This window comes from Oncorhynchus gorbuscha, linkage group LG16, assembly GCF_021184085.1.
Source record: "Oncorhynchus gorbuscha isolate QuinsamMale2020 ecotype Even-year linkage group LG16, OgorEven_v1.0, whole genome shotgun sequence".
NCBI classification, from domain to species: Eukaryota; Metazoa; Chordata; class Actinopteri; order Salmoniformes; family Salmonidae; genus Oncorhynchus; species Oncorhynchus gorbuscha.
The window spans coordinates 16617961-16642647 of record NC_060188.1 but is presented as its reverse complement, the minus strand read 5'-3'; the positions used below and the strand labels follow the sequence as shown (position 1 = coordinate 16642647).

Sequence of the window (24687 nt, the reverse complement as noted above, 5' to 3'; positions counted from 1 at the left end):
CTGTGGGGATGTTTTTCAGTTGCAGGGACTGGGAGAATAGTCAGGATCGAGGGAAAGATTAACAGAGCAAAGTACAAAGAGATCCTTGATGAAAACCTGCTCCAGAGCGCTCAGGACCTCAGGGTGAATGTTCACCTTCCAACAAGACAACAACCCTAAGCACACAGCCAAGACAATGCAGGAGTGGCTTCGGGACAAGTCTCTGAATGTCCTTGAGGGGCCACACAAGAACCTGGACTTGAACCTGGTCAACCATCTCTGGAGAGACCTGAAAATAGCTGTGCAGCTATGTTCCTCATCCAACCTGACAGAGCTTAAGAGGATCTGTAGAAAAGAATGGGAGAAACTCCCCAAATACAGATGTGAAGACTCAAGGCTGTAATTGCTGCCGAAGGAGCTTCAACAAAGTACTGAGTAAAGGTTCTAAATACTTATGTAAATGTGTTATTTCCATTTTTTCCAAAAACCTATTTTTGCTTTGTCATTATGGTGTATTGTGTGTAGATTGATGAGGAAAATAATGATTTTAATCAATTTTAGAATAAGGCTGCAACGTAACAAATTGTGGAAAAAGTCAAAGGGTCTGAATACTTTCCGAATCCACTGTATATGGTATCATCAGATCATGATATTATGGTCTTTCACACCAAGGTTCGGTGATTTTGGAGGCTGGAGGTGTTGGAATGATGTTTCAACAAAAACATTTAATTCACAATGGATGTTAAAAAACAGACTGTTGACTTACTGAGTGAGGTGAAGAAAAAATGACTGAGAATCTCATTTTATTTGTGGGTGGAAGTGGTGAGTTAAGACAATCAGAAATCAGACATTGCCAAATGGGCACTTTCCTACATTAACTTGTTTCTCACAAGTGTAGGAGGTTGTGAACTTTGCAAACAACGTTTCCATTCCGAGAATGAGAACTGTAAATTACTGTAATTAATACATGCACTAACATAAATGTATATAACAAAATGACTGGAGATTAACGGTAATTTTTTTGGCCTACTGGGGACATATAGTTTAAGTCGGGAAGTTTACATACACTTAGGTTGGAGTCATTAAAACTTGTTTTTCAACCACTCCACAAATTTCTGGTTAACAAACTATAGTTTTGGCAAGTCGGTTAGGACATCAACTTTGTGCATGACTCAAGTAATTTTTCCAACAATTGTTTACAGACAGATTATTTCACATATAATTCACTGTATCACAATTCCAGTGGGTCAGAAGTCTACTTACACTAAGTTGACTGTGCCTTTAAACAGCTTGGAAAATTCCTGAAAATTATGTCATGGCTTTAGAAGCTTCTGATAGGCTAATTGACATCATTTGAATCAATTGGAGGTGTACCTGTGGATTTATTTCAATGCCTACCTTCAAATTCAGTGCCTCTTTGTTTGACATCATAGGAAAATCAAAAGAAATCAAGACCTCTGGATTTTTGTTTGTTTGACCTCCACAAGTCTGGTTCACCCTTGGGAGCAATTTCCAAACGCCTGAAGGTACCACGTTCATCTGTACAAACAATAGTACGCCAGTATAACACCAAGGGACCATGCAGCAGTCATACCGCTCAGGAAGGAGACACGTTCTGTCTCCTAGAGATGGACGTACTTTGGTGCGAAAAGTGCAAATCAATCCCAGAACAACAGCAAAGGACCTTGTGAAGATGTTGGAGGAAACAGGTACAAAAGTATCTATATGCACAGTAAAACGAGTCCTATATCAACATAACCTGAAAGGCCTCTCAGCAAGGAAGAATCCACTGCTCCAAAACAGCCATAAAACTGGTTTGCAACTGCACATGGGGACAAAGATCGTTTTTCTTGGAAAAATGTCCTCTGGTCTGATGAAACAAAAATAGAACTGTTTGGCCATAATGACCATTATTATGTTAGGAGGAAAAAGGGGGAGGATTGCAAACTGAAGAACACCATCCCAACCCTAAAGCAGCATTATGTTGTGGGGGTGCTTTGCTACAGGAGGGACTTGTGCACTTCACAAAATAGATGTTATCATGATTAAGTAAAATGATGTGGATATATTGAAGCAACATCTCAAGACATCAGTCATGAAGTTAAAGCTTGGTCTCAAATGGGTCTTCCAAATGGACAATGACCCCAAGCATACTTCCAAAGTTGTGGCAAAATGGCTGAAGGACAACAAAGTCAAGGTATTGGAGTGGCCATCACAAAGCCCTGATCTCAATCCTATAGCAAATGTGTGGGCAGAACTGAAAAAGCGTGTGCGAGAAAGGAGGCCTACAAACCTGACTCAGTTACACCAGCTCTGTCAGGAGGAATGGGCCAAAATTCACCCAAATTATCGAGGGAAGCTTGTGGAAGGCTACCCAAAACATTTGTCCCAAGTTAAACAATTTAAAGGCAATGCTACCAAATACTAATTGAGTGTATGTAAACTTCTGACCCACTGGGAATGTGATGAAAGAAATAAAGGCTGAAATAAATAATTCTCTCTACTATTATTCTGACATTTCACATTCTTAAAATAAAGTGGTGATCCTAACTGACCTAAGACAGGGAATTTTTACTAGGATTAAATGTCAGGAATTGTGAAAAATGGAATTTAAATGTATTCGGCTGAGGTGTGTGTAAACTTCCGACTTCAACTGGGGTGGCAGCGTAGAGTGTTGGACTAGTAACCGGAAGGTTGTGAGTTCAAACCCCCGAGCTGACAAGGTACAAATCTGTCGTTCTGCCCCTGAACAGGCAGTTAACCCACTGTTCCCAGGCCGTCAATGAAAATAAGAATATGTTCTTAACTGACTTGCCTGGTTAAATAAAGGTAAAAAAATAAAAAATAAATTTAAAAAAAATGTAGCGGAGAATTGCTAAAAAAATGAACAATCAAAGGGCAAAATACAATCAAATTCCCGTAATGAAACAATGAATGCGCAATAATTGTTAGGAGACCACTGAGCGTATTCTAGAGAGCTGAGTGCATGCATTCTAGAGAGCTTAGCATATCCAAGATGGCGTAAGCAGTAAGTTATCCTGTCGTATCGTCTCTCTGTAAATATCTGTAAATATCGTCTCTTTTTCGTTTTAGATATTTTTTCTTCGCATATCTTTAAAAACATTTTGCTAAACCTAAGCTTCCAAATACTCTCCTGCAATCCGCCTCACCCAATGTAGCTACTTTTCCTAAAGTATTTATATTTACTTCGGAATAAATAAACAGACTCACCCCATCGCGACGTCCTCCAAAGGCTAACTCTCTAGCCCTCGCTATCTCCTTGCTTGCTAATTCGGCATGCTAACTGCTAGCTTGTTTAGCCCAGGTCCGCTAACTACTACCTTGTTTACCCCGGCCTGCTAATCTGTTAGCTTGTTAGCACAGGCCTGCTAACCGTCTGCATCGCAGTGGCCCATATGTACTTTCTATCTCTTCCCGATTTTTAAAATTTGTTTATACCTTCCGGATACCTGCCTCACCCAATGTGATACGGAATCGCTATTATTTTTAATTTTTAGAACACACTCAAGAACCTCCAGAAGCGAACCAGCTAACTAGCTACAAGCTACTTAGTCATTGTTAGTTTTTTTAACCTGGATAACACTCGCCAGTCCAGCCCCCCTGCCCCATCCACCGCTGCCCGTGGACTCTGATCACTTGGCTACATAGCTGATGCACGCTGGACTGTCCATTAATCACGGTACTCCATTCTGCTTGTTTGATTTATCTGTCGGCCCTGTTGCCTAGTCAATGCCATTTTACCTGCTGTTGTTATGCTAGCTGATTAGCTGTTGTCTCACCCACTGTTTTAGCTAGCTTTCCCAATTCAACACCTGTGATTACTGTATGTCTCACTGTATGTCTCTCACAAATGTCAATATGCCTTGTATACTGTTGATCAGGTTAGTTATCATTGTTTTAGTTCACAATGGAGCCCCTAGTCCCACTCCTCATACCCCTGATACCTCCTTTGTCCCACCTCCCACATATGCGGTGACCTCACCCATTACAACCAGCATGTCCAGAGATAAAACCTCTCTCATCATCACCCAGTGCCTGGGCTTACCTCCGCCGTACTCGCACCCCACCATACCCCTGTCTGCGCATTATGCCCTGAATATATTCTACCATGCCCAGAAACCTGCTCCTCTTATTCTCTGTCCCCAACGCTCTAGGCGACCAGTTTTGATAGCCTTTAGCCGCACCCTCATACTACTCCTTCTCTGTTCCGCGGGTGATGTGGAGGTAAACCCAGGCCCTGCATGTCCCCAGGCACCCTCATTTGTTGACTTCTGTGATCGAAAAAGCCATGGTTTCATGCATGTCAACATCAGAAGCCTCCTCCCTAAGTTTGTTTTACTCACTGCTTTAGCACACTCTGCTAACCCTGATGTCCTTGCCGTGTCTGAATCCTGGCTCAGGAAGGCCACCAAAATTCAGAGATTTCCATACCCAACTATAACATCTTCCGTCAAGATAGAACTGCCAAAGGGGAGGAGTTGCAGTCTACTGCAGAGATAGCCTGCAAAGTAATGTCATACTTTCCAGGTCCATACCCAAACAGTTCGAACTACTAATTCTGAAAATTACTCTCTCCAGAAATAAGTCTCTCACTGTTTCCACCTGCTACCGACCCCCCTCAGCTCCCAGCTGTGCCCTGGACACCATTTGTGAATTGATTGTCCCCCATCTAGCTTCAGAGTTTGTTCTGTTAGGTGACCTAAACTGGGATATGCTTAACACCCCGGCAGTCCTACAATCTAAGCTAGATGCCCTCAATCTCACACAAATCATCAAGGAACCCACCAGGTACAACCCTAACTCTGTAAGCAAGGGCACCCTCATAGACGTCATCCTGACCAACTGGCCCTCCAAATACACCTCCGCTGTCTTCAACCAGGATCTCAGCGACCACTGCCTCATTGCCTGTATCCGCTACGGTGCCACAGTCAAACGACCACCCCTCATCACTGTCAAACGCTCCCTAAAACACTTCTGTGAGCAGGCCTTTCTAATCGACCTGGCCCGGGTATCCTGGAAGGACATTGACCTCATCCCGTCAGTTGAGGATGCCTGGTCATTGCTCTGTTCAAAAAATGCAGAACTAAGAACAGATACAGCCCTTGGTTCACTCCAGACCTGACTGCCCTCGACCAGCACAAAAACATCCTGTGGCGGACTGTAATAGCATCGAACAGTCCCCGTGATATGCAACTGTTCAGGGAAGTCAGGAACCAATACACGCAGTCAGTCAGGAAAGCTAAGGGCAGCTTCTTCAGGCAGAAGTTTGCATCCTGTAGCTCCAACTCCAAAAAGTTCTGGGACACTGTGAAGTCCATGGAGAACAAGAGCACCTCCTCCCAGCTGCCCACTGCACTGAGGCTAGGGAACACGGTCACCACCGACAAATCCATGATTATCGAAAACTTCAACAAGCATTTCTCAACGGCTGGCCATGCCTTCCGCCTGGCCACTCCTACCTCGGCCAACAGCTCCGGCCCCCCTGCAGCTCCTCGCCCAAGCCTCTCCAGGTTCTCAGGTTCAAATCCAGATAACAGATGTTCTGAAAGAGCTGCAAAACCTGGACCCGTATAAATCAGCTGGGCTTGACAATCTGGACCCTCTATTTCTGAAACTATCCGCCGCCATTGTCGCAACCCCTATTACCAGCCTGTTCAACCTCTCTTTCATATCGTCTGAGATCCCCAAGGATTGGAAAGCTGCTGCAGTCATCCCCCTCTTCAAAGGGGGAGACATCCTGGACCCAAACTGTTACAGACCTATATCCATTCTGCCCTGCCTATCTAAGGTCTTCGAAAGCCAAGTCAACAAACAGGTCACTGACCATCTCGAATCCCACCGTACCTTCTCCGCTATGCAATCTGGTTTCCGAGCCGGTCACGGGTGCACCTCAGCCACACTCAAGGTACTAAACGACATCATAACCGCCATCGATAAAAGACAGTACTGTGCAGCCGTCTTCATCGACCTTGCCAAGGCTTTTTTTTGACCAATGTCATTGGCCACTGTGCTATCTACAACACTCCTTCCGTGGCCTCCAACTGCTCTTAAACGCTAGTAAAACCAAATGCATGCTTTTCAACCGATCGCTGCCTGCACCCGCATGCCCGACTAGCATCACCACACTGGATGGTTCCAACCTTGAATATGTGGACACCTATAAGTACCTAGGTGTCTGGCTAGACTGCAAACTCTCCTTCCAGACCCATATCAAACATCTCCAATCGAAAATCAAATCAAGAGTCGGCTTTCTATTCCGCAACAAAGCCTCCTTCACTCACGCTGCCAAGCTTACCCTAGTAAAACTGACTATCCTACCGATCCTCGACTTCGGTGATGTCATCTACAAAATCGCTTCCAACACTCTACTCAGCAAACTGGATGTAGTTTATCACAGTGCCATCCGTTTTGTCACTAAAGCACCTTATACTACCCACCACTGCGACTTGTATGCTCTAGTCGGCTGGCCCTCGCTACATATTCGTCGCCAGACCCACTGGCTCCAGGTCATCTACAAGGCTATGCTAGGTAAAGCTCCGCCTTATCTCAGTTCACTGGTCACGATGGCAACACCCATCCGTAGCACACGCTCCAGCAGGTGTATCTCACTGATCATCCCTAAAGCCAACACCTCATTCCTTTCGTTCCAGTACTCTGCTGCCTGTGACTGGAACGAATTGCAAAAATCGCTGAAGTTGGAGACTTTTATCTCCCTCACCAACTTCAAACATCAGCTATCTGAGCAGCTAACCGATCGCTGCAGCTGTACATAATCTATTGGTAAATAGCCCACCCATTTTCACCTACCTCATCCCCACAGTTTTTATTTATTTACTTTTCTGCTCTTTTGCACACCAATATCTCTACCTGTACATGATCATCTGATCATTTATCACTCCAGTGTTAATCTGCAATATTGTAATTATTCGCCTACCTCCTCATGCCTTTTGCACACATTGTATATAGACTCCCCCTTTTTTTCTCTACTGTGTTATTGACTTGTTAATTGTTTACTCCATGTGTAACTCTGTGTTGTCTGTTCACACTGCTATGCTTTATCTTGGCCAGGTCGCAGTTGCAAATGAGAACTTGTTCTCAACTAGCCTACCTGGCTAAATAAAGGTGAAATAAATAAAAAATTAAAAAGTGCATGCATTCTGGAGAGAGACATGTCTTCTCCACCCACCCCTCCCCTCCTTGTTGCAACATTTTTAATTACACTCAAGACATATTATCTTCACACATATTTCAGATGCTTGTCACTGACAGACACAACTCAATCAGCTAGACATATTGCCGTTCATGTTGCCAAATTCCGTGATTCCCAAATAAGCATAGGCTTACACACTTGTAATTTGTAAGTCGCTCTGGATAAGAGCGTCTGCTAAATGACTTAAATGTAAATGTAAATGTATTTGAAACTATCCATAGCTATTTTTTTAAACAAGCTAATGATCCTATGTTGCTAAGTCATGCTCTCTGGTGAAGTATTTAGAATATTTTTTATTTAGACAGTAGTAATTATTTACAGAGCAAAAATATAAACACAACATGCAGAGCATCCCAAACATGCTCAATAGGTGACATGTCTGGTGAGTATGCAGGCCATGGAAGAACTGGGACATTTTCAGTTTCCAGGAATTGTGTTCAAATCCTTGCGACATGGGGCCATGCATTATCATGCTGAAACATGAGGTGATGGCGGCAGATGAATGGCATGACAATAGGCCTCAGGCTCTCATCATGGTACAGTATCTCTGTGCATTCAAATGCCATCAATAAAATGCAATTGTATTTGTCGTCTGTAGCTTATGCCTGCCCATACCATAACCCCACCATGGGGCACTCTGTTCACAACGTTGACATCGGCAAACCGCTTGCCCACACGACACCATGCACGTGGTCTGCAGTTGTGGGGCCAGTTGGGCGTACAGCCAAATTCTCTAAAACGACATTGGAGGCAGCTTATGGTAGAGAAATTATCATTCAATTCTCTGGCAAGGGCTCTTGTGGATATTCCTGCAGTTAGTATGCCAATTGCACGTTCCTGGAAAACTTGAGACATTTGTGGCATTCTGTTGTGTGGCAAAACTGCACATTTTAGAGTGTCCTTTTATTGTCCCCAGCATAAGGTGCACCTGTGTAATGATCATGCTGTTTAATCAGCTTCCAGATATGCCACACCTGTCAGATGGATGGATTATCTTGGCCAAGGAGAAATGCTCACTAACAGAGATGTAAACTAATTTGTGCACAACATTTGAGAGAAATACGCTTTTTGTGAATATGGAACATTTCTGGGATCTTTTATTTCAGCTCATGAGACATGGGACCAAAACATTTGTTATATTTATATTTTTGTACAGTGTAGTAGGCCTCGCCTATAGAAAGCGTATGGGATCCTCCTCTTTTTAATATAGGCCTTCAAAACTCTTTTATCAAAGCATAGCCTGTAGAAATGTTGTTCAACATGGGCTTATATGAACACAATATATTCCGCTCAAACTCTGAATGGCAGGGCTCTCATGAAGTGTTTGATTTGATTTCCAATCACATTTGAATTGATGCCAGAGTGATTAGCGGGACAACAGAGCGCTGAGTACCAGGCCATTAACGACTGGCCGTTAGCAGGGAAGCCTATATACCTCAACAGGCTGGTGTGGCGGTTGGTCGTAATTTCATTGAAGTAACATGGAAACAATGTTGATTCAACTAGAGTGTGCCTAGTGGGGCAGTAACAGCCCTACTAACAACCCCCCCCCCCCCTCCGCCACCACTTCCCCAGCACTCAAAGGCACTTTCAGATGTCTCGTAAAAGATGGAGGGACCTCTAACCACCACTTTTGGGGTTGTTCATGGTTGTTGTAACAGTGACTGTTCCATTTATCTCTAGTGGGTATTGCCATCCCTTTGTAGTTTTGACGGAGGTGGGGAGATAAGAGGTAATGAAAGTCTTCTATACCTTATGCTATACCTTATTTTCAATGCCGTCATGCCGCAAACTATTTATTCAGGAACATCTTGCCATTGTCATGAAACTGGTGTTATTATCTTTGCTAATATTGTGTTGCCTGTAACACCATAGGTGTTTTCGTTAGGCTTCTTCTTGTTTTTGTTGTTGTTTTTTTACCCATTTTTCTCTCCAATTTTGTGGTATCTAATTGCTAGTTAGTATTTTCCCATCGCTGCAGCTCCCGTATGGACTCGGGAGAGGCGAAGGTCGAGAGCCGTGCGTCTTCCAAAACACTTCTTTATGGACCTTTTTCAAGGTCCTTCAATCAATTTGTGGGATCATTTGCCAGTCTAATGATTTGATAGTAACCACTGTCATGTTGACGGCTGGTGAGATTGGAAGTAAATAACACAAGGCTGTTGTGTCAGCAGCAGAGCTATATTTACCTGCTCACGTTTGTGGATTAATACCGTGGAGTGGAATGATCTCTGTTTTATCCTTATGAGGTCAGGTGACCTCTTGCTGAGGTATCTGCTTAATTCTTCTTGTTTGGAGTGGTTACAAAAACAAGCATGATGCCATTTAATATCTCAGACTGTGTATGTTACATGTTGAAGGGTCTCTTATAAGTGGTAATACAGTAATGGTCATCATGCAGTACGTACAATGCAACATTTGGGAGTACGTATTCTACAACAAGGGAAAATTAAAACCCCAAGCCATAAAAGTACGTACAAACTAAATAAATTTTTCCAATCTCTTTATTTGATCAGGTGGGGAGAGCAAAGAACATACATCATTTTTGCTTTAGAGAGAAGAAGCAGGTTGTAAGATGACATGTCAAAGGAAAGTCGATTCTGTAACAAACCGTCCTACCAGTAACCACCATCATCACCAAGCTCTGACTCAACACAGACGTTTACTAAGGTGACACCTAGCTGCTTTAAAAAATGTAAAGTAAAGTTGGAGCTGTGTTTTGAACACAGGCAGACTAGTAACACACCTCTTTCTGACTGTTGCTCCTTTAATGGGACCAACGGGATGCTAAAGGTGTAGGGGAAGAGGTGATTCATTGCATGCTTTCTTTCATCACATAGCAATGCATTGTGACTGGAGAGGATTGACAGAGAGGTACAAAACTGATGCCTCTCTCCATTGCTCTTTCGATTGAGTAGCCATGGCACACACATCTTCACGACAAGACATTTATGTTCTCTGACATTTGGTCAAATATTTATGGGTTCAAGCGATTCATTTGAAATATATTGCTTATCCAAAGCTCCTTGTTTCAGTCAAAACAAGATTTAGGTCACTTTAGGAATGTGAAAGATTACCAAAAACATCCTACCATTTAAAGTGCATCATTTTAAAGTTCTGCCTCTTCTTTAAAAGCCATTATAATTTACTCAATGGACACAAATCTGTACAGCCCTATTTGCTCAGACAAAAAATGACAATAAAAAAAACAACTGTTTGTTGAGGCACGGAACACTTTCCAACAGTTTTACATTGACCATTGGCCTACTTTAAGCCTTAAGAAAACGTCCAACTGTACAAAACAAGAAACCCACAATAAACCAAGATGTTGGACTGTAGATTCAGCTCCACCAAGATGTTATTGGTTGAGGTTTCATTCCCAGAAATTGAATTCTCCTGCCTCAAGAAGGAGGAGGGAGGCTTCCTGGGACTCCTCTAACATTAGAGGGATCTGCAGGACAGATGGGGGATTGAAGATGTGATAAATTCCAGATGCTTTTCACATGGCAATGCACAGTCTCTGAACACTGGAGAGACAATGGCGCCAGCTGCATCAATTCCAGATGACTGAGATGGAGCTGCTGCTGTTGTCTGTAACATATCCATTTTGGGGTTTAGGTTATATGCCTGTCAAACTAGACTGGAAAAATACCCAAAGCACAGGAGTTAACATGTTAGCAAGGAGCTTCAATCAGCAGTGGTATATTCAGAGGTGGAAAACTATTCAATTATCATACTTGAGTAAAAGTAAAGATACCTTCATTGAAATTGACTCAAGTAAAAGTGATTTTCTCAAGAAAATACTTCTTGAGAGTAAAAGTCTAATAGTATCTGGGTTTAAATGTACTTAAGTACATTGATGCAAAAAGTATACTTGTCATACTTGAATAAAAGTAAAAATACATCAAATTCCTTACATTAAGCAAACCAGATGACACGATTTCCTTATTATTAGTATTATTTTTTGACAGCCAGAGGCACACTCCGCCACTCAGACATAATTGACAAATTAAGCATTTGTGTTTAGTGAGTCTGCCAGATCAGAGGCAGTAGGGATGACCAGGTAGGTTCTCTTGATAAGTCTGTGAATTGAACCATTTTCTTGTACCGCTAAGCATTGAAATTGTAATGAGAAATTTTGGGTGTCAAGGAAAATGTATGGAGCAAAAAGTATATTATTTTCTTTAGGAATGTAGTGAATGAAGTAAAAGTAAATGTTGTCAAAAATATAAATAGTAAAGTAAAGTACAGATACCCCAAAATTTACTTACTGTAAATACTTTACACCACTGGTTAAATTAGCCCTCATGAAAAAGTACTACTGAATTATTACACAAAACCTATTCGTGCAGTAGTGACTATGTAGAGACTTGTAAGGATTGTGTAGATTATGCACGACTCAAGATACACAAGTAGAGTTTTGTAGTGTTCAGCATGAAAACAGTAGTTATTACAGTAATAATCAGGTAGAGCTTTTTACTACATGATAAAGGTTGTAAATATGTAGTCAAAATTCTACAGCTTTTCCACACAGGGTTTTCAATAGTAATCAGGTATAGTTTTTACTATTTGATGTTGGTAGGAAATAAGTAATTTCAAAACTATTGCCAGATTACACAGGCTTTTCGCAACCGCAGATGAAGGCAAAACAGGAAGTAGTTGGATGTTGTTGGCTAGCTACTGTTTTTGACAATTCCGAATGTAATCATTTTCCATCCTTCTCCATCCTGTCTTTCATAGCCTTTATGCTGGCACCATCTGTAAGTTTAACTCTTGTTTATGTTTTCTGAATAGTTTCATGTTGTTGTTTAGCAGTTTAAATAACTTTTTACCACATCAAAAAGAATGCTAGCCAAAACAGTGTTGTGTTTAGCCTAGTTGTTTGCTAGCCCCATTGGAATGTAGCTATGTAGCCTCTGTTTTCGTCATGCTAGCTAATAAGTATGTGTGTTTGTATGCAAATGTTTTTCTGTGTTGTCTTATGATCTCTGACAGCAAATTATTGATAATGGCTTATATTTTGTTGTCTCTGTTGCTTGTCTTTATTTTCTAAAAGATTACGTGGTGGAGAAACGTGGCTGCCACAAAAAAAGAGGATCTGAAAAATGTTCACCTTAAATGACATACCCAAATCTAACTGCCTGTAGTTCAGGCCCTGAAGCAAGGATATGCATATTCTTGAAAGGAAACACTTTGAAGTTTGTGGAAATGTGAAAGGAATATAGGAGAATGTAACACATTAGATCTGGTACCATCATCTTTGCAAGAGAAAGACAATAATGTATTATTCCATCCCAGGTGCAATTTCGATATTGGCCACTAGATGGAAGCAGTGCACGCGCAAAGTTTTAGACGAATCCATTGAACCATTGTATTTATGTAAAGTTTTTGGATCAAGACTGCCCAAATGTACCTAAATTGTTTATTAATAAATAATAAAACTGTGCACTCTCCTTAAACAATAGTGTGGCACTATTTCACTGTAATAGCTACTGTAAATTGGACAGTGCAGTTCGATTAACAAGAATTTAAGATTTCTGACAATATCAGATATGTCTATGTCCTGGGAAATGTTCTTGTTACTTACAACCTCATGCTAATTGCATTAGCCTATGTTAGCTCAACTGTCCTGTGGACACCGATCCCGAAGAAGTTTAAGTAGCAGATACCCAAAAGCTCAGTAGTCATCAAGGAAGAATTATATATTGACTTGAATAGGAAATATGTAGTGTTCACCAGTAGTGAAATGTCTCAATGGATCACTCATTACTACTTAAATTACTACATAAATCACTGCTGGTTTACTACACATCTCAATAGCAATCAAGTAGTAAAACCAGTAGGTTTTGTGTAGATCTCAGGTAGTAGTAATGAGTAGTAATTCAGTAGTACTTTTCCATTTCTGGTGTTTAAGTTTGAGACATAGAATGCAGCCATTGAGAGAACTCACCAGATGTGTAGCCATCAAGGTGAAGACCTGTCTTCAGTTCGTGTCTGGAAGAAAAGAGAGAAAAGAGGGCGCATAAAAGCTTACATGCGGGGAGACATTAATCATTTAGGGAGATATCATGCTATGAATAAATGAATAAACTCACGTCTCTTCATTTGAAAAGACCCGCCTCAGATCTGAGAGCTTCTACGCACAGGTAGGGTGAAAGTTCACACTAAAACAATAAAGCCTATTTCATTCATCCTGAGTCTTTTGTGTGTGTCCCTTTATTGACCCATATTTATAAGGCCCTGCACGACTCCATTGAACTGGTAGGCTTGGGGAGGTAATGCATTTATAATAACCTTCCACAGAGCTGATGGATTGTTGTTCTGCCACTAAATCATTTAGTGGGAGCAGCATAGTGGTGAGTACTTGAAAGCTAAATGTGGAACGGGCATACATCTTCTCACTTCATGCATCTCTACTTCTGCCACATGTTCCATTTTCCCACCCTCTCTCTTCCCTTCCTCTTGCATTCCTTTCCACATCTTGAAATATCAGACAGCATTCACTTCTGTAGGCTACTTGTTATTTTACTTTTATGTACCATGTAGACTGTAGACTAGAGCTACATCTGCTGTGAGCGTTGTTATTTCTTAGGGTCGACTCCATTGCTCTTCATGTAGGGCACCTCATTGGCATCATCAACATTGTACCTGAAATGGGAGATGATGTTAGCACATTGAAGCTTCATTATAATTCTTGACTTGCCAGTAAGACTGATAAAATGTGTTAATATATAGTCACTCTGTCTGAGACATTCAAATTAGTATAATACTGTATGTTATGTTTGGTATGGTTACATAATACAGCAGGTTACTGAAGGCAAAAAAATGAAAGGAGGGCTTTATAATGCGAACGTCTAGCAACTCAAAGGTTGCGTGTTTGAATCTCATCATGGACAATTTTAGCATTTTAGCTAACTACTTACTACTTTTGAGCTACTTTGCAACTACTTAGCATATTAGCTAACCTCAACCATAATCCTTTAACCCAACTCCTAACCCTAAAATGAACCCTAACCTTAAACCTAACAGTAACCATAACCTTAACCCCTAGCCTAGCTAACATTAGGTTAGCCACAACAAATTGGAATTCGTAACAAATCCAGTGTTGTTGAAGTTAGCATATATTGCAGCTTCATTACAATCCTTGACTTGTCAGTAAGACTGATAAAACTATGAATCCTAATTTGATATAATCAGATAATGAATATGTGTCCATGCTTTTGAGCTTGATATGTTGCTGCAGCCACATGACATTATTTGCCGTTGCCGTGTGAGTGGTCATGCAGAGCCAAGGGGGCTGAGAGTCAACTAGCAGCCCTCTGCTCAAGATGCATTTTTCTTTATTCATCCAGCCGCAGCGCTAACCTGGAAACTATCCACTTGATGTTAGATCAAGATTGTGTATTATTTGAGGAAGACAAGCTATGAATTTCAGGATAGTTTCAGTGATATAGCAGAATTTATATAGCATTTAGATGATTGCCCCTTAGAGTAATCACATTTTGATCAATGTTTGATTTCATGTTTGATTGGTAATTAGATATCTGTTCAAATAATTAACATTCAGTGCTATTGAGGCATTTGCTGTAATGTTCTATGAAGGGCATGAGAACACTTACAAACAGTACACAAATCCCATGAGAGAATTCCATGGCAGTATCAAAACACACTACCGTTAACAGTTCTGATGCACTCTGTGACATAACACCGTGACATAAGAGGTAAGTACAAAGCAACCAAAAACTATAAAAAAAAAAAAAAATGTCGAACCAACCAAGATACATTTCACAAAATCTGTCAACCTTACCTGTACATGTGACCAGATACATGTGGCTCTGTGTATTATTAACTAGGTTTTCCCTCAAGAAGTGAACGTGACCAGAGCAAGAGGCAGAGGATGAGAAAGAGTAAAAACAAGAGTACTTACGGTTCGACTCGGTTTGAGAACTTTCTGTATAGGATGACAGCAATAGTGGTGAGGACCATCGTAGTGGTGCACATGGTCCTATCACATGTATCCCGTCTTGGGACTGCAGCTGGGTTAGAACACTGGGACTATTCCTCCCATTGAGGGAGAGTAGAATGATTCCTGTGGCTCTCAAGCTAGTGGCAAGATTAGCCTGTTGGATTAGCTCAGATCAGGAGAAGGCCCTATTGCAGGGGCAGGAGGTGAACAGAAAGTAGTGTTTGTGGTCTGAGCTCAACCTTTTAATCCTCCATCGCCACTAGTGTAGCTTTACAGTGGCACTATGTGCTGTGGCCATTCATGTGGTGTGGGTTGAACTAGCGCTGCAAACGCTGTCATGGACCCTGATTTTGCTGTAGTAGCATACTCTCATGCTTAAAGTCATAATGAGTGTTTTGTCTTTATTATGTAATGTCTCAGGGATTTGACAGAGTAGAGTGTGTAGCTTATATTAAACAATGAATGCATACACTTGTAGGCTACTAGAATTATTGAGTTTACTTGAACTTGATCTTGTGTAAAATAATTTATGTAATGAAAACCTAGATTAAGCTTCCATTTTGGGGACAAAGCATAGCTGTCTTAATGTTTGTGTGTGTTCATGTTCATGTCATTGCTTTCAGTATCAGATTCGGCATTTATGTAAATAACATATCACTAGTAGTTCTATTGCACCTTCATAGAAGTCATGGAGTAATCCAGACTCATTATACTAATGTATTGGTACTGCACCTTCTATTGTGTAATGATATCTATATACAGTAGGTTGGTATGGGGGAGCACATACGGTACACAAGTCTTTATTGATGCTGGCGTGAAAGGCCACATGTGCACTTGTGTTCCCACAACAATCAATGATGTGCAGGGAGAGGTGGTTGGATTCAGAACCGAGCAACACTCTCTGAGTGTCTCGTGACATGGGAGGTATAAATACCTTTAGGCCTCCTGCTAATCCACCTATCGCTAGGACTGCTGACTCACAGGGAGTAGGCCACAGCAGGAGGAAAGGGAGTGCTAATACCTCACAGTGAAAAACAAGGGATTGAGAATAATATGCTTGTCATGATTTCCATTATAGATATCATTGTTTTGGTTTATTATGTTATTATGCAGATACAGGGATTGATGAAAAAAAACATTTACATTGCTTAAATGTGGACACCACACCTCACAAGTTATTTCTCATTTTGTGAGACAGTGAAGTGGATCTGATTCTGAAGGGTGACGGATTCTGAAATACAATATACTGCGCAGGAAACACCAACAAAGCCTCACATGAAATGAACAAAGATCTTGATATCAGTGTCAGAAATAAAGAAAGGCACAAAGCAGGTTAACAATTGAGTGATTAGCAGAAGACATTCTCTCCCCTGTATATCTGTTTTTGGTGTAAAGATAAAAATGTGTATGAGAGTGTACGTTTAGACTGTCTCTATGGCATAATATAGTTCTTATGTCTGCCAATCCTCAATCTTCAACATAATCTCATGGCAATGTAGCTGAAGAGACATCCAAGATTCTATCAGTCTGTGTTGGGCTTATTCTCTACCTCAAACATAAATGCATACACACATATGTCCATTCACACACATTCCAACCAAAGTCAAGCCAAACCACCACCCCATCGTTCATAAGAGAGTCCATCAGAAGAACACACCCCACAGTGGGGGCATGGGACAGATAAAGGGAGGGAGCCATGATGATACATAGGAAGATTCTATGAGCTCTGGAAAGATACATTTCTTCCCTTGAATGGTCAGAAGTAGATCGTCCTCCTCCTAAGCCAAGGCCCAGTAGTAGTCAGTCTCCGGGAGTCCACAGTAGTCACTGAATGCAACTTTGACCCAGACAGACAGATGGTTCACACAGCAGAGCTGGAGGCCCAGCCCACCTCCTCATACACGCCTTTCACGTGCCAGTAGATGGCATCCAGCAGTTTGGTCCACGCCACTGCCACCTCTGGAGTGATGTAATCAGGAAAGTCTTCAACCAGCACCTCCAGAATCACCCCACACAGGATCTGAGAAAGAGAGAGAGGGAATACATTTGCTTTGGTGTGCCTGTGGGTAATTGTTATGTGTAAACATGTTGCCTGGTTCTTCCTCACCTGGAAGTAGACAGGCTCCACCTTGTGTCTGAGTGCATGGGCTTTGCCCACCAGCTTCAGAACAGATACCATCTTGTCCCCGTCATGGAGGTTCTCCACCAGGGTGTTGATGGCGTTCATCACCCTGCGGGAGTGCTTCCTGAGCTGGGCACTCCTCTCCAGTTCCTCAGGGTCCTCCACCTGTTGGAACTGTTGAAAGTACTGCTTGGAGGAGGGGGAGTTCACAAAGAACCTGTAGAAGAAAGGAGGTGCATTACTTGGCCCAGTGAGATATTATAAGTAAACATAGTTGGAGCGTGTTGACACAGCTGCAGGGCATGTTTTCCCTTTTAATGTTTAACCACTGTCCAGGTTCTGTACAGGTTATGCTTCATTTACTCAACCATGGCCTGAGCATAAGCATGTGCTATACAAATACATGATAACAGTGTTTGTAAAAGCACACATTTCTTCTAGCTGATAAGGCAGAAGAAATGTTTGTCAGTTAACAAAAAACCTGAGTGAGAGGGCCTTCCTCTGACTCCGCCTGGTGTAGAGGTCATGGATTGCAGGCAGCTTAGTCCCAGTGATGTAGTGGACCGTACGCACTACCCTATATAGTGCCTCGTGGTCAGAGGCCGAACAATTGCCGTACCAGGCAATTGATGTTGCAGCTGTAGAACCTTTTGAGGATTTCAGGACCCATGCCAAATCTTTTTAGTTTCCTGAGGGCGAATAGGCTTTGCCGTGCCCTCCTCACGACTGTCTTGGTGTGTTTGGATCATTCTAGTTTGTTGTTGATGTGGACACCAAGGAACTTGAAGCTCTCAACCTGCTCCACTACTACAGCCCCGTCGATGAGAATGGGGGCGTGCTCGGTCCTCCTTTTCCTGTAGTCCACAATCATCTCCTTAGTCTTGGTTACGTTGAGGGATAGGTTGTTATTCTGGCACCACCCGACCAGGTCTCTGACCTCCTCCCTATAGGCTGTCTCGTCATTGTCGGTGATCAAGCCTACCACTGTCATCTGCAAACTTAATGATGGTGTTGGAGTCGTGCCTGGCCATGCAGTTGTGGGTGAACAGGGAGTAGAGGAGGGGACTGAGCACGCACCCCTGTGGAGCTCCAGTGTTGCGGATCACCGTGGCCGATGTGTTGCTACCTACCCTCACCACCTGGGGGCGGCCCTTCAGGAAGTCCAGGATCCAGTTGCAGAGGGAGATGTTTAGTCCCAGGATCCTTAGCTTAGTGATGAGCTTTGAGGGTACTATGGTGTTGAACGCTGAGCTGTAGTCAATGAATAGCATTCTCACATAAGTGTTCTTTTGTCCAGGTGGGAAAGGGCAGTGTGGAGTGCAATAGAGATTGCATCATCTGTGGATCTGTTTAGGCGGTATGCAAATTGGAGTGGGTCTAGGTTTCTGGGATAATGGTGTTGATGTGAGCCATTACCAACCTTTCAAAGTACTCCATGGCTACGGACGTGAGTGCTATGGGTCTGTAGTCATTTAGGCAGGTTGCCTTTGTGTTCTTGGGCACAGGGTCTGTGGTGGTCTGCTTGAAACATGTTGTTATTACAGACTCAATCAGGGACATGTTTAAAATGTCAGTGAAGACACCTGCCAGTTGGTCAGCACATGCCCGGAGCACACATCCTGGTAATCCGTCTGGCCCCGCAGTCTTGTGTATGTTGACCTGTTTAAAGGTCTTACTCACATCGGCTACGGAGAGCGTGATCACACAATCGTCCGGTACAGCTGCATGCCTCAGTGTAGCTTGCCTCGAAGCGAGCATATAAGTAATTTAGCTCATCTTGTAGGCTCGTGTCACTGTGCAGCTCACGGCTGTGCTTCCCTTTGTAGTCTGTAATAGTTTGCAAGCCCTGCCACATAAGACGAGCGTCGGAGCCGGTGTAGAATGATTCAATCTTAGCCCTGTTGTCACGACTACTACGGAAGGTGGCCCCCCTTTCTGTTCGGGTGGCGCTCGGCGGTCGTTGTCACCGGCCTACTAGCTGCCACTGATCCCCTTTCCCCCTTTCTGTTTATTGGTTTCACCTGTGTTCATTTTAGGCTGATTGGTCAGGCTTTATTTACCAGCAGGCGGGATTGATGTGCGGGATTGTTTGGTGTACGGGTGTACACGTCTGTGTGTCTCGGTTTGCCCATGTTCTTGGTTTTTGCTGGACTGTTTAAGTCCCCCGTGTTTGGGGCATTTGTTTTTCGTGTCCGCCCTGTGTTCCGTGGGGTTGGTGTATGTTCACCGGTTTTTGTGCATTAAACGATATAGCACTACCCTGTAGTCTCTGCTTCCTGTGCCTGACTTCTCACCCACTACACCCCGGGCATTACACCTGTGTTGACGCTTTGCCTGTTTGATGGCTCGTCGCAGGGCATTGCAGGATTTCTTGTAAGCTTCCGGGTTAGAGTCCCGCACCTTGAAAGCGGCAGCTCTACCCTTTAGCTCAGTGCGAATGTTACCTGTTATCCATGGCTTCTGGTTGGGGTAGGTACGTACAGTCACTGTGGGGATAACATCCGAGATGCACTTATTGATAAAGCCAGTGACTGATGTGGTGTACTCCTCAATGCCATCGGAAGAATCCCGGAACATGTTCCAGTCTGTGATAGCAAAACAGTCCTGTAATTTAGCATCTGCTTCACCTAACCACTTTTTTATAGACCTAGTCACTGGTGCTTCCTGCTTTAATTTTTGCTTGTAAGCAGGAATCAGGAGGATATAATTGTGGTCTATTTACATCCTGGCATTTTGGTGGCTACTGCTATGTTCCCCTGAGTCTAGGAGACATGTTGGTCCAGGTGATTTATTTATTTGGAAAAAGATGCACTGGGTACAACCCAGGCGATAACACGGTATAACGATTCCACTTGTTTCCAATGTGGTCCCTGATGTCTGGTCTCAGTGGCTGACAGTGACTGTATACAAACTGCACAGCTCTCCCCTAAAACTCACAAAGCTAGTGTTTCATCATCTCCATGTCTGACCATAGGATTAGCAGACCAACAGTGAAGTGCGCTAATGAAATTGAGATGGTTAGTTGGTTGCTTGTGTAATTACACACTGAAATAAACGGTCAGAATGGCTGTGTGTACTCAGGCAGCAGTGACTTCATCTGCTGCTTCCCTCTCACTGTGTTACTGTCGGGGTTGGAGACAATTAGCTCTACATCATAGGGATATACCATATGGTTGGTTTGGCCGGATGCACCTACACCCACACTCATGTTCAACATTGTTGTGCTACAGTATTTGTGTATTCATGTCAGCTCTTGTAAACACCCAAACAATGTATTAGGATAAGACATATATATATATATACCTTACGTACCACGCATCTAATTCTCTACCATATAAAAACAGAATTACTCCAATAATGAAATAGGTTATCTTTGTGGAATACACTGGTTTAAACACTGGAGAACACATTGTGAAAGAGAATAGTATTGAGCAATAAACTACAGCCTACAGTGACCAGGACAGATACAATACAGCTGTCTGTGTGTATCTTTTCCAGATGTCCCATACCTCTATCCTTTTGAAACCCATAACAGAAAATGGAAGCTTTATGGGGAAGCCATTGTGTTTCGATGAAAGCACATGGCTTTCACTACCTTCACCTGTGAAATCAAGTGTTGGGAGAAAGCAGACAAGGAAGACAAAGGAGGGGGTGTCTCATTTTCTTCTGCTTAAAATGGAGGGTATATGCAATGACTTTCAATTGTAAAGCCAGATCCTCTGTTTCACTCATAAGTAGTGAAGACAGTGGTGTTTAATCTCTCCCTTGATCTATGATGGCTGCATATAAATAGCCTCATTAGTGTTTTATAATCATCAGCCTGTTAATCCTACTCTGGGATAGGGCTCATTTCCGAGATAGTTGTACGGCTGTTCTAAATGTGACATACTTGCCCTGAGTGGAAATTGTATAGGTATTTGATAAATGCAAATGCAACTACATATGTATACCCTGGAATGTGTTACAATGAGATGCATCCCTGATGCAACACTTTCAAAGAGCTATGGGTATTTCACATGGGATATTTTAGTTATTTAGATAGATAAATTAACCACGCATAGCTTTTAGTATTAAACTGACAGAGAGAGAGAGAGCAGTTGAGGTTTGAGGTTTAACATTATACTTGAACATGCCTTCAAATCTCCAAAGATGCCAAAGATTCAAAGACCCCTTGACAGCTAAAGTTTGCTCCTTGTAAGTGTTCCATGTCACCATGTAATACTACAGGCATTTGGAATGCCTCAGAGCAATTTGAGGCTTAAGATATTTAAGTACCGGTATTAAAATATCGCATCAAATGAAAGCATTGCAATTTATGACCAAGATGATGTCCTTTTAACTATTTAACTAACTATTTAGGAGATTTATGGCTTGGGGTGGAAGCTGTTCAGCGTCCTGCTGATTCCAGAATATGTGCATTGGTACCGCTTGTCGTGCGGTAGCAGAGAGAACAGTCTATGACTTCGGTGGCTGGAGTCTTAGACAATTTTTATGGACTTCCTTTGACACAGCCTAGTATAGAGGTACTTGATGGCTGGGAGCTCGGCACCAGTGATGTACTTGGCTGTCCGCACTACCCTCTGTAGTGCCTTATGGTCGGATGCCAAGTAGTTGCCATACCAAGTGGTGTGCAGCCAGTCAAGATGCTCTTAATGGTGTGACGTCGGCAAACTTAATGATGGTGTTGGAGTCGTGCACGGCCACACAGTCATGGGTGAACAAGGAGAACAGGAGGGGACTAAGCACGCAACCCTGAGGGTCCCTGTGTTGAGAGTCAGTGTGGCGGATGTGTTGTTGCCTGCCCTCACTACCTGGGGATGTCCCGGCAGGAAGTCAAGGATCCAGTTGCAAAGGTAGGTGTTCAGTCCCAGGGTCCTTAGCTTAGTAATGAGCTTGGAGGGCATTATGGTATTGAATGCTGAGCTATAGTAAATGAACAGCATTCTAACATAAGTGTTCCTTTTGTCCAAGTGGGAAAGGGCAATAGAGGTTGCGTCATCTGTGGATCTGTTGGGGAGGTATGTGAATTTGAGTGGGTCCAGGGTGTCTGGGATGATGGTGTGGATGTGAGCCATGACCAGCCTTTCAATGCATTTCAGGGCTACAGATGTGAGTGCTAGTCATTTACACAGGTTACCTTGGCATTCTTGTGCACAGGGACTATGGTGGTCTGCTTGAAACATGTAGGTATTACAGACTGTTTCAGGGAGAGGTTCAAAATGTCAGTGAAGACACTTGCCAGCTGGTCAGCGCTTGCGCTGGGGGGCTTGCGTCACTGGGTTGCTCGTGGCTGGGTTTCCCTTTGTAATCCGTGATAGTTTGCAAACCCTGCCACCTCCGACGAGCAACAGAGCTGGTGTAGTAGGATTCTTAGTCCTGTAAGCGGCAGCTGTAGCCTTTAGCTCAGTGCGGATATTGCCTGTAATCCAGAGACTGATGTGATAAACTCCTCCCCAGTCTGTGCCAGTGAAACAATTCTGTAGCTTTGAATTTTTTAAAACTTCTAATAAAGATCTGCTGGTAGAAATGAGGTGAGAGAGATTTCAGTTTTCCTGCATCAAAATAACCAGCCACTAGGAGCCTCTGGATGTGCATTTTCTAGTTTTCTTATGGCCCTATACAGCTCATTGAGTGCGGTCTTAGTCCCAGCATCAGTTTGTGGTGGTAAATAGAAGTCTATGAAAAATATAGATGAAAACTCTCTTGGTATGTAGTTATTGACTCGTGAGGGGCAATGCTGTATCATGGTGCAAACATAACCACTACAAAGACCGTGCTCATCACAAATGGTCACAGAGGTTAGCTACTGCTTGTCTGCTGTAATATATATATACAGTAAGTCATGGATGGTAGTATACCCAAAGCTATCTGACTTTTAATGGTTTGATACAGTATAATGACCTCCTGTCCACTATGTAATGATGAATGGAGGGAGTGTCCCTGATCACTGATCTTCACGGGGCTCAATGAGGGATTAGACAGAGACGTCCCTGTGAGGGTTCAGTGAGTCAGGTCAGAAATCCCTGTTCTGCAGATATGTGAAACATGATCTGCCCTCAGAGGGAGCACCTGCAGAGCAAAATATGTCAGATTGGAATAAGCAGCAAGATGGATTGAGCTGCACGCTTTCCCCTCTGATTCTGCCAACTGATAGGAAGGGAGCCAATTTGAGATGCAATAGCTCAGATATGAGTGATGGCGCTCTCTCTAACAGACTGAGAGCATGAAAGTCAAGTCAATCATCATGTTACAATCTTCACACGTTGTTAAAATTAATTTCAGTTCCCTTCATTTATAGTGGGGATCATGCAAGGGTCACGGAGAGATTGTAATCTAGGTTGCAAGAACATTGTTATTTATTACACTCAACTATTGCAACACAATTTGGTAAAACAACCAGTGAGCAAGATAAGGAGCCATGTGCAATTTCCATGTTGGCAATGTAATAATTAAGGAGAAGCAAACTTTAGCCTGGTTCTAAAATCAGCCTTCTTTGAGGCCCTGAACATCCCTATGATAACAAGATGCTGCTGAGAGTTTTGCTCCCTGTGGTGGCAGAAGCTGTTGCCACTGGTCAGGGGACTGCAATCACCAGCTCTGTGTGTGTGTGTGTGTGTGTTTGCTATATTGTTCAGCAATGTGTGCTGTGTGTGCAGTGTTGAAACAGTCAGCATTCAGTAAGTTACAGCTCTTCTGTCATCAGCCCTCCATAACTCCCCAAATGGAAATGGGTGCACCTAGGCAAGTTTTTCAGTGTATCTAGACTGACAATTTCAAGATGTTATAGGCAAGAAACGAGGGAAAGAGAGTATAGGTAAAGTTTACCTGATGAGAATGGCCACCCCGACATCATCACAGTTCTGGTAGACTTTGGCCCAGGTGTCCTTGATCATCTCTCTCTCTGAGTCACATAGGGGATCTAGGCGCTCCAGGCGATCTGCCATTACCTCTCCCTGCTGCCTCTCCATCCAGGAGTCCTATAATGCTGCAGGAGTGGTGTGTTGTAGACAGGTGATAAGAGTCCCCAAGAACACAACCCAGTTCCCTTTGTTTACACAGTCTCTCTGTTCAAACAATCCCCTTTTTATTACCCTTCTCTTGCTGAGAGACCCTCTCTCAACCTTTTCTGAGTGAGTGAATGAGGAACACACTAAAAAGCGAGCGGAAGAGAGCGCACACAGAGTGAGGAGGAGCCACACACCTCTCCCCCTCTCTCTCTTTCTCTCCCCTCTCCCTCTCCACCCAAATTGGTACTTGCCTATTTTCTATTTTTGTGTGTTCATCAAATCAAATTGTATTGGTCACATACACATGTTCAGCAGATGTTATTGTGGGTGTAGTGAAATGCTTCATGTTTGTGTGTGTGTGTATGGGAGGGGATATTGAGAG

General features: G+C 42.8%; 1 protein-coding gene and 1 long non-coding RNA gene across 2 annotated transcripts; both read right to left on the bottom strand.

Annotated features, from left to right (window-relative positions):
- Positions 1–9696: 9696 nt before the first annotated feature.
- LOC124000393 lies at positions 9697–15509 on the bottom strand. Its single transcript, XR_006832596.1, has 4 exons — positions 15138–15509; positions 13750–13858; positions 13161–13204; positions 9697–10801 (listed from the first exon to the last, which is right to left on the bottom strand). It is a non-coding gene; the product is annotated as an uncharacterized LOC124000393 (long non-coding RNA).
- Positions 15510–16230: 721 nt separating this feature from the next.
- Positions 16231–24435, bottom strand: LOC124000886 (cytoglobin-2-like). The gene is made up of 3 exons (XM_046307568.1): positions 24124–24435; positions 17284–17515; positions 16231–17196 (listed from the first exon to the last, which is right to left on the bottom strand). Exons 1-3 carry the CDS (start codon positions 24264–24266, stop codon positions 17038–17040), a joined length of 534 nt encoding a protein of 177 aa, XP_046163524.1. The 5' UTR covers positions 24267–24435; the 3' UTR covers positions 16231–17037.
- Positions 24436–24687: the final 252 nt, after the last annotated feature.

Excerpts from the sequence above, each read along its gene's own strand:
- LOC124000886 (XM_046307568.1), bottom strand. The coding sequence starts at position 24,266 with ATGGAGAGGCAGCAGGGAGAGGTAATGGCAGATCGCCTGGAGCGCCTA. Across the intron at positions 17,516-24,123 it reads GGGGTGGCCATTCTCATCAG|GTTCTTTGTGAACTCCCCCT; the intron begins GTAAACTTTACC and ends TTTCTTCTACAG. Across the intron at positions 17,197-17,283 it reads TGGAGCCTGTCTACTTCCAG|ATCCTGTGTGGGGTGATTCT; the intron begins GTGAGGAAGAAC and ends TCTCTTTCTCAG.